The sequence below is a fragment of the Erythrolamprus reginae genome, chromosome 2, assembly GCF_031021105.1.
Source record: "Erythrolamprus reginae isolate rEryReg1 chromosome 2, rEryReg1.hap1, whole genome shotgun sequence".
Taxonomy (NCBI): Eukaryota; Metazoa; Chordata; class Lepidosauria; order Squamata; family Dipsadidae; genus Erythrolamprus; species Erythrolamprus reginae.
The window spans coordinates 122,220,923-122,238,808 of NC_091951.1; the positions used below are offsets into that span (position 1 = coordinate 122,220,923).

Here is a 17,886-nt window from a genome sequence, read left to right on the forward strand (position 1 = left end):
AGTTGCCTCCCGGAGCCAAACCCGGAAGTTCGGGTTTGGCGTTCGGCTTGGAGAGGCTGCTGGGAAGCCACCCGGTTGTTTTAAAATGTGACAGCCGGGCTGCGGGGCTTCTCGGCGGCAGCGGCAGGTACATAAGACGAAAACGTTCAGGAGGCCGCTTTGGGTTTTTGGCTGGGAGGGAGGGCAGGAGGTCCGACGCTGGGGGAGGGAGTCAGGAAGGTCCTCTTGCTCCCACCCTCAGCGAAAAACACAAAGACGGTCTGCCATCGCATGACAGGCAGGGCGGAGCAGCGTGGAGCAAAGGGAGTCTGAAACCGCCAGCAGCTTCAGTTTCCCATTGCTCCGCGGGCGGCGGCAGACCGCCTTTGTATTTTTGGCTGGGGGGGAAAGCAGGAGGCGCAGGATCAGGCCGGCGGCGGGCACGGGAGAGGCAGCAGGTCTGCATCCTGGGCGGGTGGGCGGGCCGCGGGCGAGGAGGCGCAACCGAGCGGGCCGGCTCAGGCTCTGGCTAGGACGGGGCGGGCAGCGGCTGGGCGCGGCAGCGAGGGTGCGTCTGACTCGGGGCTGGCGGCGCCTGACGCAGCGGGGAACAACAGCGTGGGAGGCAGGAGAGGACCAGGCAACCGGAGCAGCGTTGCCGCTGCTCCCGGCTTGGCTTCCCTGGCCGCCTTGGCTTCCCTGGCCGCCTGGCGCTGCGATCTTCCAATCTTCCCTTGGCGATCTTCTGATCTTCCCTGGCTTCCCTGGCCGCCAGGGAAGCGGCCAGGGAAGCCAAGGGAACATCGGAAGATCGCAGCGCTAGGCGGCCAGGGAAGCCAAGGGAAGATCGCCAAGGAAAATGCCCAGCCCAGCCGCCCCCCCCCCCCAGGCGTTTTCCTGGAAAGAATGCCATCCACCACCGAGCTTTTCGTAATCTGTTTAAATTTCCTTCACTCCCCCCCCCAACATTCCCCGCCTTGCCTCGCTTGACTGGCCAGAGGACATGACATTCACCGCCTCCCGTGCCTCCTTTGGCTTTGCGATTGGACGCGCCTCCCGCCGCTCTGCCCAATCGCAAAGCCAAAGGAGGCACGGGAGGCGGTGAATGTCATGTCCTCTGGCCAGTCACAGGAGGCAAGGCGGGGAATGTTGGGGGAGTGAAGGAAATTTAAACAGATTACGAAAAGCTCGGTGGTGGTGATTGCACTCCTTTTAGAAAAACGCCTCCACGGGGGCTGGGCTGGGCATTTTCCTGGAAGGAATGCCATCCACCACCGAGCTTTTCGTAATCTGTTTAAATTTCCTTCACTCCCCCCCCCAACATTCCCCGCCTTGCCTCGCTTGACTGGCCAGAGGACATGACATTCATCGCCTCCCGTGCCTCCTTTGGCTTTGCGATTGGACGCGCCTCCCGCTGCTCTGCCCAATCGCAAAGCCAAAGGAGGCACGGGAGGCGGTGAATGTCATGTCCTCTGGCCAGTCACGGGAGGCAAGGCGGGGAATGTTGGGGGAGTGAAGGAAATTTAAACAGATTACGAAAAGCTCGGTGGTGGTGATTGCACTCCTTTTAGAAAAACGCCTCCACGGGGGCTGGGCTGGGCATTTTCCTGGAAGGAATGCCATCCACCACCGAGCTTTTCGTAATCTGTTTAAATTTCCTTCACTCCCCCAACATTCCCCGCCTTGCCTCCCGTGACTGGCCAGAGGACATGACATTCACCGCCTCCCGTGCCTCCTTTGGCTTTGCGATTGGACGCGCCTCCCGCCGCTCTGCCCAATCGCAAAGCCAAAGGAGGCACGGGAGGCGGTGAATGTCATGTCCTCTGGCCAGTCACGGGAGGCAAGGCGGGGAATGTTGGGGGAGTGAAGGAAATTTAAACAGATTACGAAAAGCTCGGTGGTGGTGATTGCACTCCTTTTAGAAAAACGCCTCCACGGGGGCTGGGCTGGGCATTTTCCTGGAAGGAATGCCATCCACCACCGAGCTTTTCGTAATCTGTTTAAATTTCCTTCACTCCCCCAACATTCCCCGCCTTGCCTCCCGTGACTGGCCAGAGGACATGACATTCACCGCCTCCCGTGCCTCCTTTGGCTTTGCGATTGGACGCGCCTCCCGCCGCTCTGCCCAATCGCAAAGCCAAAGGAGGCACGGGAGGCGGTGAATGTCATGTCCTCTGGCCAGTCACGGGAGGCAAGGCGGGGAATGTTGGGGGAGTGAAGGAAATTTAAACAGATTACGAAAAGCTCGGTGGTGGTGATTGCACTCCTTTTAGAAAAACGCCTCCACGGGGGCTGGGCTGGGCATTTTCCTGGAAGGAATGCCATCCACCACCGAGCTTTTCGTAATCTGTTTAAATTTCCTTCACTCCCCCCCCCCAACATTCCCCGCCTTGCCTCGCTTGACTGGCCAGAGGACATGACATTCATCGCCTCCCGTGCCTCCTTTGGCTTTGCGATTGGACGCGCCTCCCGCCGCTCTGCCCAATCGCAAAGCCAAAGGAGGCACGGGAGGCGGTGAATGTCATGTCCTCTGGCCAGTCACGGGAGGCAAGGCGGGGAATGTTGGGGGAGTGAAGGAAATTTAAACAGATTACGAAAAGCTCGGTGGTGGTGATTGCACTCCTTTTAGAAAAACGCCTCCACGGGGGCTGGGCTGGGCATTTTCCTGGAAGGAATGCCATCCACCACCGAGCTTTTCGTAATCTGTTTAAATTTCCTTCACTCCCCCAACATTCCCCGCCTTGCCTCCCGTGACTGGCCAGAGGACATGACATTCACCGCCTCCCGTGCCTCCTTTGGCTTTGCGATTGGGCAGAGCGGCGGGAGGCGCGTCCATAGGCTTGGTTGGGTCGCCGCAGCACCCTCCCTTCGCCAACCCTTTGGCGGTCACCGGTGGGCTTAGGGTGCCTCGGCACCGACTTCGCTGCCCCTTCCCGAGCCCAGCCCCGTGGCATTCGCTTTCCTCCCGCCCGCAGTTGACTGATCGTGGGCTCCTTCGCAACCTCGGAGAGCTTCCTGGTTTTCGTGAGCTTTCATGCCCTGGAAGCTCTCCGAAGTTGCGAAGGAGCCCACGATCAGTCGGCTGTGGGTGGGAGGAAGGCGAATCCCCCGTGGGCTCCGTTACATCTTCCGCTGCCAGCCAGGCCATGCTGGCGGCAGCGGAACAATCGCCTTCCTCCCGCCCGCAGCCGACTGACCGTGGGCTCCTTCCCGAGCTCCCTTCCTGAGCCTCCCGTTCTCTCTCCCCCCCCCCTCGCCCCTTCGCCTCCCTGTGTTCCTAGGAGAAGTGCTGGGGATTGAGGCAAGACAGACCTTCTGCTCCTCACCAGCACTTCTCCTAGGAACACAGGGGGGCGAAGGGGCGAGGGGGCGGAGAGAGAACGGGAAGCTCAGCATTCCGTCAGCCGCAGCGCTGGCTGTCAACTTTTCTTTTTAAAACTGGGCAGGAGCTGAGTTGCCTCCCCATTGCTAAAAAGAAAAGTTGACAGCCAGCGCTGCGACTGACGGAATGCTGAGCCTCCCGTTCTCCCCCCCCCCACCTTGCCCCTTCCGGTTTCGGCGTTCGGGAGACCGCTGGGTTCCCAGCTGTCTCCGAACGCCAAACACCAAAGCCGAACTTCCGCCTTCAGGAGACAGCTGGGAAGCGGCGCGGCTCTTTTAAAAGATGACAGCCGGCCTGGGGGGCTTCCCAGCACCCCCGAACCCTGTGCTGGCAAGCCCCCCAGGCCGGCTGTCACCTTTTAAAAGAGCCGCGCCGCTTCCCAGCAGTCGCGGAAAGCCGTTTTTTTGCGGGGGGTTTTTGGTTGCACGGATTAATTGACTTTACATTGTTTCCTATGGGAAACAATGTTTCGTCTTACGAACCTTTCGTCTTACGAACCTCCCCCCGGCACCAATTAAGTTCGTATCTTAAGGTACCACTGTATAACTTAACAAATCTAAGGAGTAGGTGGGGTAGGAAAGGGGTTATCTGCTTTGACAGCAGACATTGAATTTAATGACTTGACGTTCTTATTAAGCAGTGAGAATAGGAAATGAGAATAGTAAAGTATGTGAGAATTAGAGTTAAGATAGAGTTAGTTTTTTCCAATGATTGTATGGATATATCAGTAGGTTTGAACTCAGACAGCTTTTGGATTACTTCGTATAAATAATTTGAATAGTGGGAATTCTGCAGCTATAATATGAGATTTGATTGGGCTTAGTCCATCAGGCAAGTAGAAACAGTAGCAATGTTTTCCATCATATAAGGGCAGCCCTACTTGGAACACGTTACCAAAAAAATCAAGTATTTCATTAACAAATGGATGCCTGCTGTTACTTATGAAGAAAAGATGCTTTTGGCATACCAATTGAAATGAATTAGAAAGCGGTTTGGCCACAGACTTCACCCGAGATATTAACTACAGACCCATATTAAAAATAATTCTCATCAGGCAGGGGTTCCACTTACTGGCCGCTACCGGTAGGCTCGCTGGGATTGTTGTGGGGGCACATGCACCCGGGGGACGTGTGTAAATCTATCGATGCAATATTTGATTTCTGCGCATGCGTAGCAAGCGAAATCTCATGCCAGGATGCTATTGTGCGTGAGATTTTGCCGATTTGCATGCGCTTGCTCATGCGCAGAAGCAACCCCCCCCAAAATTGGCAAAATCTCACACATGGGAGCATCCTCGTGCGAGATTTTCCTTGCTGTGCAGAAGCCAAATCTCATGCGTGCACACACGTGCATGCATCCGGGGCGCAGAGATGTGTGCGTATCTCAATTTCCGCCACTGGAGCCCTGATCCCAGCCTTGCCGCCTGCGACCCATTATTGATTATTGAGCCAAGCAGAACAGATTCCCATGCTTTATAGCTTTCCTGACACTCTTTTTCATCATGCTCTTTTTATGTAAAACATATACTTAATGAATAAACTTTATGCTGAGGTTTAGATAGGAGCAGATAAATAGCTTCAAACTGTTCCATGTCGTTGTCAAAAATATGGCTTGGAATTATGATTAGATTAGATTAGATTTATTGGATTTATATGCCGCCCCTCTCCGCAGAGTTGGGGCGGGTCACAACAATGGTAAACAATACATAGTAAGAAACCTAATATTTAGAAATCTAAATTACAGTTTTAAGTTAAAAAATGCAAAAGAAACCCCAATATATAAAAAACAAGCACACAGTCGAATCATACACAGAAACTAAATAATTAATCATGACAGATAAGTATGAGTGTTGTGGTTGGATGAGGATTTCCTATGTCTATTTTTTTCTTAGATTTTCTCTAACGGTTTATTTTGTATATGCCAAATTTTGCATTATGGTTCCGTAATATTTTATGAACATTTTTTTAAAGAATGAAAAGGCAACACATTCATTGTATATGTGTGTGTGTGTGAAACTTTTGATAAACAATTTATCTTTTTATATCATTTTTAGGGCATGTTCATGTAACAGATTTCAATATTGCTACAGTGGTAACTAAAGATACACAGGTTGCCAACATTGCTGGCACGAAACCATATATGGGTGAGTAGTCAATGCATCCAAGCTATTTGCAAGGCGTTGTTTGATTTTTAATGGACATTTTCAGCTTCCTTTTTAGTAAATATTTTAAACAGTTTTAAGAAATAGAGCCTGATTCAGAAAATACTTCAAGGCTGACCTGGCCTTATATGTGCTAGATTTAGGGATGATTTCAGTTCTGCTAACCTTAAAGGTCCTTGCATGGATGCCTGAGCTGACCTCAGTTTACCTACATGAAATTGTACAAATCTAATCTAAAGCTACAGATAGAGTTCTTGGTTTGTCTTTGTCAGTCATAATTGGATCTCCCATCCTATATTGATGTTAAGATAGACAAGGGACCAAAATATTACTTTTGACAGGTTATAGTTATACCAAATTATACTAACATGACATTATAGTGACTTTAATTGGATTTATTGATGCTTCCTCTCTAACCACAGTTATTTTTCTATTCTGAAGATTATAACCAATTCACCACATATTCTTGGAATCAAAAAAGTATTAATTGTAGCTATTTCCTGCTTGATAAACTTGCCAGCAGTGTGGCTGGATGTGTTGGAATATTTCAGTGGGCTAGTAGAGGGTAGAGCTAGTATTTTCCTCAAAGTAATAATCATTTTAAAATATAAAGGAACATTTCAGATAACTTAAATTATGTTCAGGCTTCATCTTACAATGCGTGTACCTATTAAGTGCTCTTTTTCAGCAACCACAACATCATAGTAAAAGTGGCCATTTTCATGCTTTGTTTCTATATCAAATAGCTAATGAGTTAGTCAAAATGTAACCTTGAGGTTGTGAGAAAGGGGTGTGAAAAGCTTTATGCGAGAGTAAAAGCAGAGAGTTGAAAAGCACAAAGTACAGTACATTGTGCAGTGACCTTCTGAACAACTACGTTTTTTGAAGAACTTGGGAAAGTCTATTGGTTCTCAATGTTATTTTTCTAAAGTTTAATAATTTCCTCTTTTAATTAATGGGAGATGCAATTTTGCTCTAAGTCTGTCTGCCATTATTAGAATAGCATGATTCTGATTAAGGAGTTAGCGGTATGATGGTCCAGATTAAAATCAGCTGAAAAAAAGAGGCAAGTTGTTTCTCCTTACTTTCTAATACAGTGGTACCTCTTCTTACGAACTTAATTCGTTCCTTGACCAGGTTCGTAAGTAGAAACTTTTGTAACAAGTAGCAATTTTTCCCATAGGAATCAATTTAAAAGCGAATAATGCATGCAATCAGAAAACTCCCCCCTTTTACCTTATTACCACCGGCATTTGGATCTTTGTTCGGGGGCGGATGGAGAAGGGGGGGGAAGACAGTGGAAATTGCCTAGAGCGAGCCTTGTGGGTGGATTGACACGCGTGGGAAGCTGCCTGGCGGCTTGTCAGCCGGTGGGGCTTCCACCCTCCTTGAAAGTTTTCGGCGACAGTGGCAAATAAGAATCCTGGCATTTTGGCTTCACGCAAGGCCGGTTGAACTGCAACTGCTGCCCGCCAGGACCCTCCAAAGCCAGCCTGGCCGCACCTGCATCGCCCCCTTTTGCCCGGCGGGCGACAAAGTGCTTGGGGAGGATGTCCGGCTTGGGGTCCGGAGTCCCCTCCCCTCGGCGTCCCCAAGCCGAGTCGGCAGCTCCCCGCTTATCTGAACCTCCCCTTAGAAATCCCGAAGCCAGGATGCCGCCGCCGTAGCTCCATTCCCGGCCCGTAACTTCACCTCACAAATGCCTCACAAACTCTCCCTCTCCCGTGCCTGCAGGTGAGTGGAGATGTGCATCTCCCATTCTGTCTGTCATGCTACTCCCGGGTCCTCCTCACCATTCCATTCTCTAGCAAGCTCCGTTCTCTGGCAAGCTCTGTTCTCTAGCAAGCCTCTAGATCAATGTTTCTGAACCTTGGTAGTTGGAAGATGTGTGGACTTCAACTCCCAGAATAGAGGGATAGATGATTGATAGATGGATAGATGGATAGATGATTGATAGATGGATAGAGGGATAGATGGATAGAGTGATAGATGGATAGTTGGATAGATGGTAGATAGATAGATAGATAGATAGATAGATAGATAGATAGATAGATAGATAGATGATGGATGGTTGGATGGATGGATGGATGGAAGATTGATAGAGATATCTATCTATCTATCTATCTATCTATCTATCTATCTATCTATCTATCTATCTATCCATTTATCAATATACTATCCCTGTATCCATCTATCAATCATCTATCCCTCTAACCCTGTATCTATCTATCCCTCTATCCATCTATCCACCCAACCCACCCACCCAGTGCCCAGGATCCACTTTGATAGCAGGCAGATGGGTAATTTAACTACTAGTTGGCCTGAACCAGAACGAAACGGCTGAATCCCACCACTGATTAGACTACAGAAAGAAAAATCTGTCATCTTGTGGAATGTTCCATCCTAAGGCAAACCTCAAATTTCTCTCTTTTTGCAGCACCCGAGATGTTTACTGCTACAAAAACTGCAGGTTATTCCTATGCTGTTGATTGGTGGTCATTAGGAATTACAGCCTATGAACTCCTCAGAGGCCGGGTATGGTACACGAATATGTATCCATTTATCTCTCTATTCATGATTTCACCACATTTAGACTATTCAGAAACAATTACTTTCCAGATCTGCATCCACTGTATACAAATAGTGCTTGACTTATGACCACAATTGAAACTCAATATTTCTGTTGCTAAGGAAGACATTTGCTAAGTGAGTTTTGCCCCATTGTACAATCTTTCTTGCCACTGTTGCTAACCTAAATCACTGCACTTGTTAAGTTAAACAAAGTGGCTGTTGAATGAATCTGGCTTCCCGAATTACTTTGTGTGTCAGAACATCGCAAAAGGAATCACATGTCCCAGAACACTGCACCCGTCATAAATGTGAGTCGGTTGCCAAGCATCTGAATTTTGATTACATGGCCTAGGGGGATGCCACAATGATTATATGTGTGGAAAATGGTTTGAAGTCACTTTTTCTGGTGCTGTTGTAACTTTGAACGGTCACTAGATGAACTGTTGTAAATCAAGGACTGCCCGTAGTAGGATCATTAAAATTCTAAAGAGAAGCTGTTCTGCTTAAAGAGATTAATTTATTGATAAATATCAATGTGTGCTGTAAAGTTTATCATAAAATTCAAAAGCTATAAAGAAAAAAAAATGGAACTATACTTCAAAAGACCTTTCATAATTATGGATCACGGATACAATCTGAAGAAGTATACTGCTGTGTGTGAATTAGTAATCCAACACATTTCATGCTGCGACATGCCTTACTGCTTCGTTACATCATAACATATTTTAGAACTGTGCAGTGGATAGTATAGAAAGCAGTAGTAGGCATGTTATGAAACATATGACTAAAATAGGAAATTTATTATTTATTATTTAGATTTGTATGCCGTCCCTCTCCGCAGACTCGGGGCGGCTATTATAGTATAAATATGCAAGTTCTTATTTGTTCTGTTATTTATCCTAGGGATAGTATGTTATCACATTTATAACTTCTTATTCAAGGGTATTTGTGCCATTTAAAAAAATTTATCTAGGCATATATGATCCCATTATAAGCTATCTGAGAATGGGTGTAGGATGACTTTCTTGTGGGACAATTCCAAGTTAGTAATGTGTTGATTGTTTGAATATTGGAGATACACTGTAGTTCAAATTTTGAAAGCATAACATGTTTGTTTCCTTTTATTTTATGGTAATGCTTGTTTAAAAGGAATATTTATCAATTAATGCCAGTTACATCTTATGCAGAGGAGAAAAAAAATTCTTTTATAATCACTTCTTAAATCATTGGTTTTTCAAAAATGAAACTGAATAATTATGAATCAATCAAAAGGTTATATTGTTAAAAGAAAAGCTGTAAAAGCAAATGGTTTTCTCGAATACATGATGCCTTGTATTTTCTGTATTCTTTGCTGTTGTTCTGTGTACATGCAATGTGAATTACACCAAACTTCAGATAACAGTTGTTGTCTGAAATGTAAAATCTTGATTATTGTAAGAAAAATGCTATCAAAAAGCTTGCATATTTCAGGGACACAAATTCTAGGGGCACAAATTCCAACGTAGTCAGATGATTGAAGTGAGAACAATATTAATACCATATTAAAATTTAGAGAAAAGAGATTTTATTAATGTTTGCATTGAGGTTATGTAACTTTTTATAGTAAGATGGAAAAGAAGAATTTTTATTTAGACTTTGAAGAATTGAGAATGTTGTATAAAATTAATAGAAATTTTAAGATGAGGAGAGATAAGAGCCTCCATTGAGTGAGTTCAGAAGTTTATATATGATTGATTTTAAGCATTAAGTTGTTGTTTTATTTTATGCTGGAGAAAATAAAATTTTTTACACTCACAAAGATGATTGAACTGCTCCATAAAAAGACGATGTCAAACTGCATCCTGGAAATGTAGGGAGTGGAAGTTGCTAATGATTCTGAAATAATAACATATCTATTTCCCCCTACGTGCCTATGACACGTTTTCTTTCAGTCTGACTTGTCATTCTGCTTTACTGGTGGTAGCAGACAGCAAATTCAGACTAGAACTTGACAGGGTTGCTCTTTATAAAAGCTAAAGGTTTTGCTTTTCATTTCAGAGGTAGGCATAGGCAAAATGCCAGGTGAGCTTGCATCTCTCAGTATTGCAGTCTGTTCTGCAATTTTTGCAGAAATTCTAATGGCTGGCACCATTTGTGCTGCTCTTTAGTTCAATAGCATTAGCATTTAGACTTATATACTGCTTCACAGTGCTTTACAGCCCTCTCTCAGCAGTTTAAAGAGAGTAAGCCTATTGCCCGCAACAATCTGGGTCCTCATTTTACCCACGAGTAAATCTTGAACTTATGAGATTCAATCTTCCAAACTGCTGGCAGCCGGTGATCAGCAGAAGTAGTTTGCAGTACTGCACTATAACCATTGCGCCACCAAGTCTCTTCAATGCAAGAACACGCTGGAAATGCTCTTCTGTTGTTTAATTTTCTTTTCAAAGTTGAATGGATTAACCCCACTACTGCAGGCATGCTGGGAAAATACGCTCCTTAATTTAATTGATTGCATTTATGTCCTGAAGATTTATTACAAAACATTTTGAGAGCATGTTTAAAACTGTGTCATTTTGATTCTGTTTTGTCTTGTTTCAAAACAGAATATAATTCAGGAAAAAAATAACACAAATTTTTAAGTATTTCTAGGAATAACTCACACCTACCACTAAAATGATTTTCCTGGAACTCAATATGCATTGAGTGAAACATCAATTATGCAGTCTTTGATGTCTTGCTGTTGCTTACATGTTGCTTTTGAAGTGTAATTTTTCTGTTGTCCTCCTTTCCTGTGTTGATCTGTTCAAAAAATTACCCAGTGTCACAATGTCTCAAGTAAGAACATTAGTGGATTCTGAGGAAGGAGGATAGAAAGTGAAGTCTCTTGCAGAAGTTGTCAGCCCATCACAGTCTAGTGATACTTTTTTTCTTCTAAAAATGTATCTAACTTAAAAGAGAGAATTCGTTCATCTGTTGGATGATGAACTGGGTTTCAGTGTCCTTGCCTTTTTTTCTCCTTGCAGAGACCATATCACATTCGCTCGAGTAATTCTGCCAATGAAATTTTGCATATCTACAAGACAGCCAACATCATGTATCCTGCTGCTTGGTCACAGGACATGATCTCATTGATTAAAAAGGTGAGTGATCTTTTAGGGATCCAGTGTTGGTTAAGATGCTAAGCCTTTCAAGCCTTTTGACTCATTCTACCAGGAGTAGAACATTACTGGAAATTCAGAACTGCAGCTAAATATGGAAGCTGCGAGTCATCCTACATCCCCCCCCCCAATGGAATGTATTTTAACACCTAGTGTGATGTTAATTTAAAACATCAAACAGTTCCATGCACCCAGAGCACTTGATTGGCTCTGATTTTAGGAATGCAGGAAAGCCTAAAATGCAGGATCATTTTAGGAACATAGGAAATTGTTTTACTCTACATTGCGTTGGACATTTCTTACTTGATCCTCCTTCAGTTAGTTTATTGATAGGCATATTCCTGCTGAAACAACAATACTGGTGCTATAATCTTTTAAAGAGTTTTGAAGTGCTAGATAGGATCTTTGAGAAAAAGTCAGAGCGGGATATTCACAATAACTTATGGGCTGAATGGAAATTCTTGCATTGTAAACATTCATGGGCTAGAGGTTCCCTATTATGTCTGAGACAGATAAAGAGGCATGTATCATCCTCTTCTGTATTCAGTCTGCAATTGTGCTTGATTCTATTCTGATATACTTAATAAACTGTTTTAATTCTTATCTCTAGTTAGTGGAAATAAATGCAGAGGAAAGATTTTTTCAACTGAGTCATGTCCAAGAGTATCCATACTTGGCTGATATCAACTGGGATGCTGTTTTACAGAAGACAGTACCGACTGGCTTTCTTCCTAATGTAAGAATTTTAGTTTGAATATTTTTTTAATTTAGAAACTAGAGTAATGATGGTGATACTATGGCATGTTTCTTAACGTATAAAGCAATAAACTATCACTGTGCAGATTTCACACCTAAACATAAATTTCTTAAAATCAAAAATCAATAGTTTAATTTTTGAATTAAATTAAGTGGCACAACGATCAATCAATCAATCAATCAATGAATCAATCACATTTCTAGGGCTGCCCAAAACTCAGCAACAAGAACCTTCCCAAAGCAACACAATAGATTAAAAGACAACTAAAACAATAAAATGGCAACTACATTAAAATATCTAACAACTCTATCAATTGGGATTCCAAGCCTGCATGGGCCAGTCATATATTTGGGAGGGGGGAAACACTGATATTTTTTTTAAAAAAATCAAAAGATATGTCCCTGGGGGCCCATTAGGTGCTGTGGCTTGATGTGAGGACTTGAAGTGTGCTCTCTTTACTGCAACCTGAAGGACTTTTGTGTTTATGGAGTTAAAGGCTTTTATACTCTTACAATTATTGATCCTAGCTGTCCAATCCAATTCTCCTCCATATTATATTTCAAGTTTGAAATGTCAGAGAGTCCTAATAGTTTTAATTGGTGAATCTGTTTTGGTTCACCTTTATGGTGTTCAATCCCACCATAGAATGTCCATGCAAATGGGAAGGACAACAATTTCTCTCTGTATGTGTTTTCCTCCCTAGAAAGGGAAGTTAAACTGTGACCCAACCTTTGAACTTGAAGAAATGATCCTGGAGTCAAAGCCACTTCATAAAAAGAAAAAGCGCTTGGCTAAGAAGGAGAAGGAAAGCAACAAAGATGAATCCCCAGAGGTAAGGCACAGAGAGTGGGATGCCTGAATTGCCCCAAAAATATTTGGCTGATGCAAAGATGCCTGCATTTTAATGTCTTCCACTTTCATTGGGTATATTGATCTAAAAGACAGAGGTCTCAGATCTAAATCACACTGACTTTAATGGCAATGCCCCAAATGAGTAGGACAGCAGCCAAAATATGGAGTCTATAACCCTCTGTGCTTTTTTATTCTTGACATTTAAATGATGAATTGGTGTTACAGTATATTTATAATACTTTTTAAAATATAAGAGCATATTTGGAAACCTTTGCAAAATTGAGGAAAGGCCCATAGATATACCACTTTTAGATTTTTGGATTATTTTAAATTCTATGAGCAATATTTTACATCAGATTATGACAGCAAAGAATAAAAAGAAAAGCAAGAATAGAAGGATAGGATAGGATAGAACAGGACAGGATACCATAGGATAGCATAAAATAGCATAACATAACATAGCATAGAATAGAATAAAATAGAATAACAGGATAGAATATAAATTTCTATTATGTTTTTTTTTAACTACCTTTAGGTCTGGTGAGGGGAATAGAAAGAAAAGAAAACCCTGGGAAAGGCAGGGATAAGAAGAATAAGTGTACAGTGATCTTGGCAAAAAAAAAAATTGGTTCATTAGCTTTGGGCTGAAAAAATGTAGCAAAGCAAGTAAAACACATTATCCTTTTTTGTGAAAATGAAAGAAATCAAGAAATAAAGCTTTCTTGTTTCAAATTTGTATCTCATTTCTCCCCCTCTCTACGCCAATACTGGATACAAAGTCAGAAAATAATAGATATTAAGGAGAGAAAGAATAGAATCAGTGTCGATAGGTTGCGACAATAGCTACTCCCAAGATTAGCTTCATTATCGCTGCTACTAAGTCAATTACTTTCACAAAGCAAGATACATTGAGGAAGGGCATTGTATTTAGTCTGTTACAGAGGAAGGACATTATCCTTAGCCTACTACTACTACTAGAGCCTCTGTTCAGATAAACCAAGATCTAAAAAGACCAGGATGGATGCTAAAAATTGGACTGAAGAAAATAACCTACAAATAATACTTGATCAAATTTGATGCATTTGATCCAGGTTCTTAGATGAATTTAGTTTCTGTTAAGAAACAACAGAGCCAGCTAATAATTTAGTGCAGGGATCAATCATTTGAATTGCTCTGAAATGTCTTTCTTGATAAGTTTAGTGGCTTCTTGCATCAAATACTACAATGATGAATTATAATTAACTTCTCTTTTTTCTTTCTTAATATAAGGCCTGCCAGCTGCAGAAAAACCTGGAGTCAATACAAAGGGACTTTATGATTTTCAACAGAGAAAAGTAAGCATTGACCTAGAAATATAAATTTTAGCTTAGCACGTCAATAAGATTACTTAGAACTAAGGAAATCTGATTACTGTTCCTCAGATAATTAGGTAGCAATTTTGACACAAAATCCATAGAAAAGCACTGGAAGTCTGGCATTGCTATATACTCTCATATGGCTGTTGCTCAAACTATTTCACTAAACCCCACTAAATTTACATTTTTAATATCTTTCTGACAAAAATGTAGGATGACTGAAATGGCTTTATTTTACTTTTTTCTGCCTTGTTCTCCTTCCAGAAATAGAATAAAATAAAATAGAATTCTTTATTGGCCAAGTGTGATTGGACACACAAGGAATTTGTCTTTGGTGCATATGCACTCAGTGTACATAAAAGAAAAAGATACATTTGTTAAGAATCATGAGGTACAACACTTAATGGTTGTCATAGGGGTCAAATAAGCAATGAGGAAACAGTCAATATTAATAAAAATCTTAAGGATACAAGCAGCAACAAGTTTCAGTGGGAAGAAATGATGAGGAAATGATGAGGAAAAAACTAGTAGTAATAGTAGTGCAGACTTAGTAAATAGTTTGACAGTATTGAGGGAATTATTTGTTTAGCAGAGTGATGGCGTTTGGGGAAAAAACTGTTCTTGTGTTTTGTTGTCCTGGTATGTAGTGCTCTGTAGTGATGTTTTGAAGGTAGGCGTGGAAACACTTTATGTCCAGGATGATCTGATAAAATTAGAACTGACTATATCTTGGCTAATGCAGAAGGTGAGAACAAGATTGGTATCCTGGTTAAGTGTTCTGCCGGTGTGTCCCAACTGCCCGTAATTACAGGGTAATTGGTCCAGAAAGACACACACCACATGATAGAAGGAAAACCAAAAGTCTTTATCAACAGAAAAGCAGATAAATTTCCCTTTTTAAATGTCAAAGGGATTTTCTGGTACACACAAGGCACAGGTTAAATCCAATTTCTCACCCAGTAACTGGGAAATTGAGTCCAATTCCACAAGTCCAGAAAGTCCACACACAATCTTGAACAGGGAAACAGCAAAACCACGATATTGGCAAAACTATGAATCAGATAAACTTCCACAAGGCTAAATCAGCACGCTGCTTTTTATCTGTAGCACTAATTACAGCAGCCCCACCCAACCACAGGTGGCCTCACTTATCTCCTCTAATAATCCTTCAGTTGTTCTCTTCTGTGCATCACTCTCCGCATGCGTGGGTCTGTCATAAGTTCTTGTTTTGTTCAGAATCCAGGAATGATAAGGAAGATTGATCTCCTGGGCTGTCTGCCAAACTCCCCTCTTCCCTGTCACTCACGCTTCCTTGGTCAGAGGAAACTTCGTCGCCAGATTCTATTGGGAGCAAAACAGGCCTGTGGCATGTGGATGTTTCCCCCACATCCACATTCCTTGGGGCAGGAGTTGGGCCAGAGCTAACCACAACAATTACACTCTTAGTTTCCTCAGTAAACTTTCCATTTACTTCTCGTTGTATTGCTTTTGGGGGGGGGGGGGAGCACAATTCTGTATTTAGAAGTCTAACAGCAGTTAAGATACCAGGCTAGAAACCAGGAGACTGTAAATTCTAGTCCTGCCTTAGGCCTAAAGCCAGCCTGGGATTAGTAGGAAGGAGGCAAGGGCAAATCGTTTCTGAAGTTTTGCCAAGAAGCTGAAGGGGCTGTCCAGAGTAACTCAAGGCACCCCCTCTCCCAATGCAGATGGTAAGATTTTTGAGAAATGCTGGACTTGCTATCTGATCATGAACTTCTGTTTCTCTTCAATACATTTTAGGGCACGACAAGAACATAACAAAATGCAAGATAACTTGACAGTGACACAAACCGAAGACAACAAAGAAGATGAGAACTTAACGGTGACAGAAACCGAAGACAACAAAGAAGATGAGAACTTAACGGTGACACAAACCAAAGACAACGAAGAAGAAGATGAGAACTTAACAGTAACACAAACCAAAGACAATGAAGAAGATGAGAACTTAACGGTGACACAAACCAAAGACAATGAAGAAGATGATGACCAAAATAATAATCTTTGAGATCAATGTAATTTTTCCTCAGGTGCTGCTACTGAAAAGGGCAGGCTTTTACTTTAGCTCATGGAGCTTAGCAAATAAAATTGCACACTGCTTTCCAGACAAGGCAGATATATCTTGCTAAGGAACCTTGAGAGTAGATGCTGAGTCTCTCTTCCCACCCTAAGGACTTGTGGCTTACAATCCTACAGAACTCCTTAAGGCACAAATTACTGTCTTTATGCCTGGTTTTTTAAAAGCCACTTGATCATTAAAAGGGAAGAGTATGCTCCTTAAGTACAGTGCAAAAGGAACTCCAAATAGGGAAAGGTTAAGTTCACTTTATAGGTATAATTTCTGTTGGTAAATGTTAACGTTGCCGATAATTGGGTTAAATCCACTGCCTATGGGGAAATAGGTCTTTGCAGGGCTGCTAGAGAGGGTAACTCCACATTTTCTTAGAAGTTTAAAAGAAAAAATAGAGCTGAATTATAACTCTGCCTTAGAGTGCAATAGACTTCAAAATGAAAATCATTTTTAAAATACTTGTAACTGACTATATATAATATGTCAGACACAGAATAAGAGGAAATAATATTTTTGCTGTGCGGTTTTTTCCACTTATTGGTACTTTTAAATAAAGTAGTTCTTAAGAATCTAACCAGTATATCTTCAAATTGGGAGGTCTGTGTACACTGTGAATCAGGAAATGGAATTGATCAGGGCTATTTTATAAATAGAATTCATTAGTAAGTGCAAGGGGTCATTCCATTTCTTGCAAGGGAGGGATGGCAATAATTAAAAATGTTTAACTATCATAAAGAAATTAGCTATGATGATCATTTGGTAAACGGCTATTGATGACTTAGGATCAATAGATGTTTGGTACAGTTAATGACAAACTATTAACTTTGTACCCTGAAGCACCCTTTGTTATTATATGTAGTTGGGAAGAGATAGCAAAAATACAGGTTGTTGGAAATTGGCAAGAAAAGAGTACACCAATGTTATATGTACCCCAGGTTAAGCATAATTCTTTATGGGAAGCAATTTTATGTTTTGACTTAATTTTGCTCTGCGTTGCTTTATGGCTGTAGTCCTTAGTCCTCCTTTCCCTGTTTTTCCTTCCCCGGACACAACTTTGTTAGACAAAAGCGTGGCTAATACAATGGAAGTAGGAAATTTATTGACAATTATTGTACATTGTCAAGCTGAAATCTTTTTCTAAGCCTGTTTGTAGTTTGAGTCGAAATACCACTGTGAGGTCACTTGCTATCTAGTGACTTTCAATTCTGTGTTGCGTTCTCTGTATGTACAAAATGTAAAAGCGCTCTCAACCAATACAGTCTCTTTGATTTCCAAAGAAAAGTGAATGGATTATGTCCAACCGGTGTGCATTGTCATTAAGAAAACATAGATTGATTCTATGTCTACTGGGATGGCCCAATAGGCAATTGGATGAGTGGATACTTTCTACATTCTTCTAATCCTAAAAGTTCAAAGAAATTTTCCTCTATAACAAAGTAGTTTATCTGATTGCAAAGGGTACCAAAAGGTGATCGAAGACCCTCTTTTCTCCGGATTGCTTAAAACAGGTAAACATGCTACCCTGCAAATGCGGGGTGGGAGTGTTCAGTAGTTCATTTAGGTTTTTAATTTAATAAGCCCA

General features: G+C 42.3%; 1 protein-coding gene across 1 annotated transcript in view; it reads left to right on the plus strand.

Moving 5' to 3' along the window:
• Nucleotides 1-17,585, plus strand: part of STK32A (serine/threonine kinase 32A) — a 93,139-nt gene extending 75,554 nt beyond the window's left edge. The window contains exons 7-13 of the mRNA XM_070735874.1: nt 5,415-5,504; nt 7,960-8,057; nt 11,099-11,215; nt 11,844-11,969; nt 12,694-12,822; nt 14,112-14,176; nt 15,977-17,585. Coding sequence (XP_070591975.1) covers nt 5,415-5,504; nt 7,960-8,057; nt 11,099-11,215; nt 11,844-11,969; nt 12,694-12,822; nt 14,112-14,176; nt 15,977-16,241 — 890 coding nt within the window. The 3' untranslated portion in view covers nt 16,242-17,585. The remainder of the gene's footprint in view (nt 1-5,414; nt 5,505-7,959; nt 8,058-11,098; nt 11,216-11,843; nt 11,970-12,693; nt 12,823-14,111; nt 14,177-15,976) is intronic.
• Nucleotides 17,586-17,886: the final 301 nt, after the last annotated feature.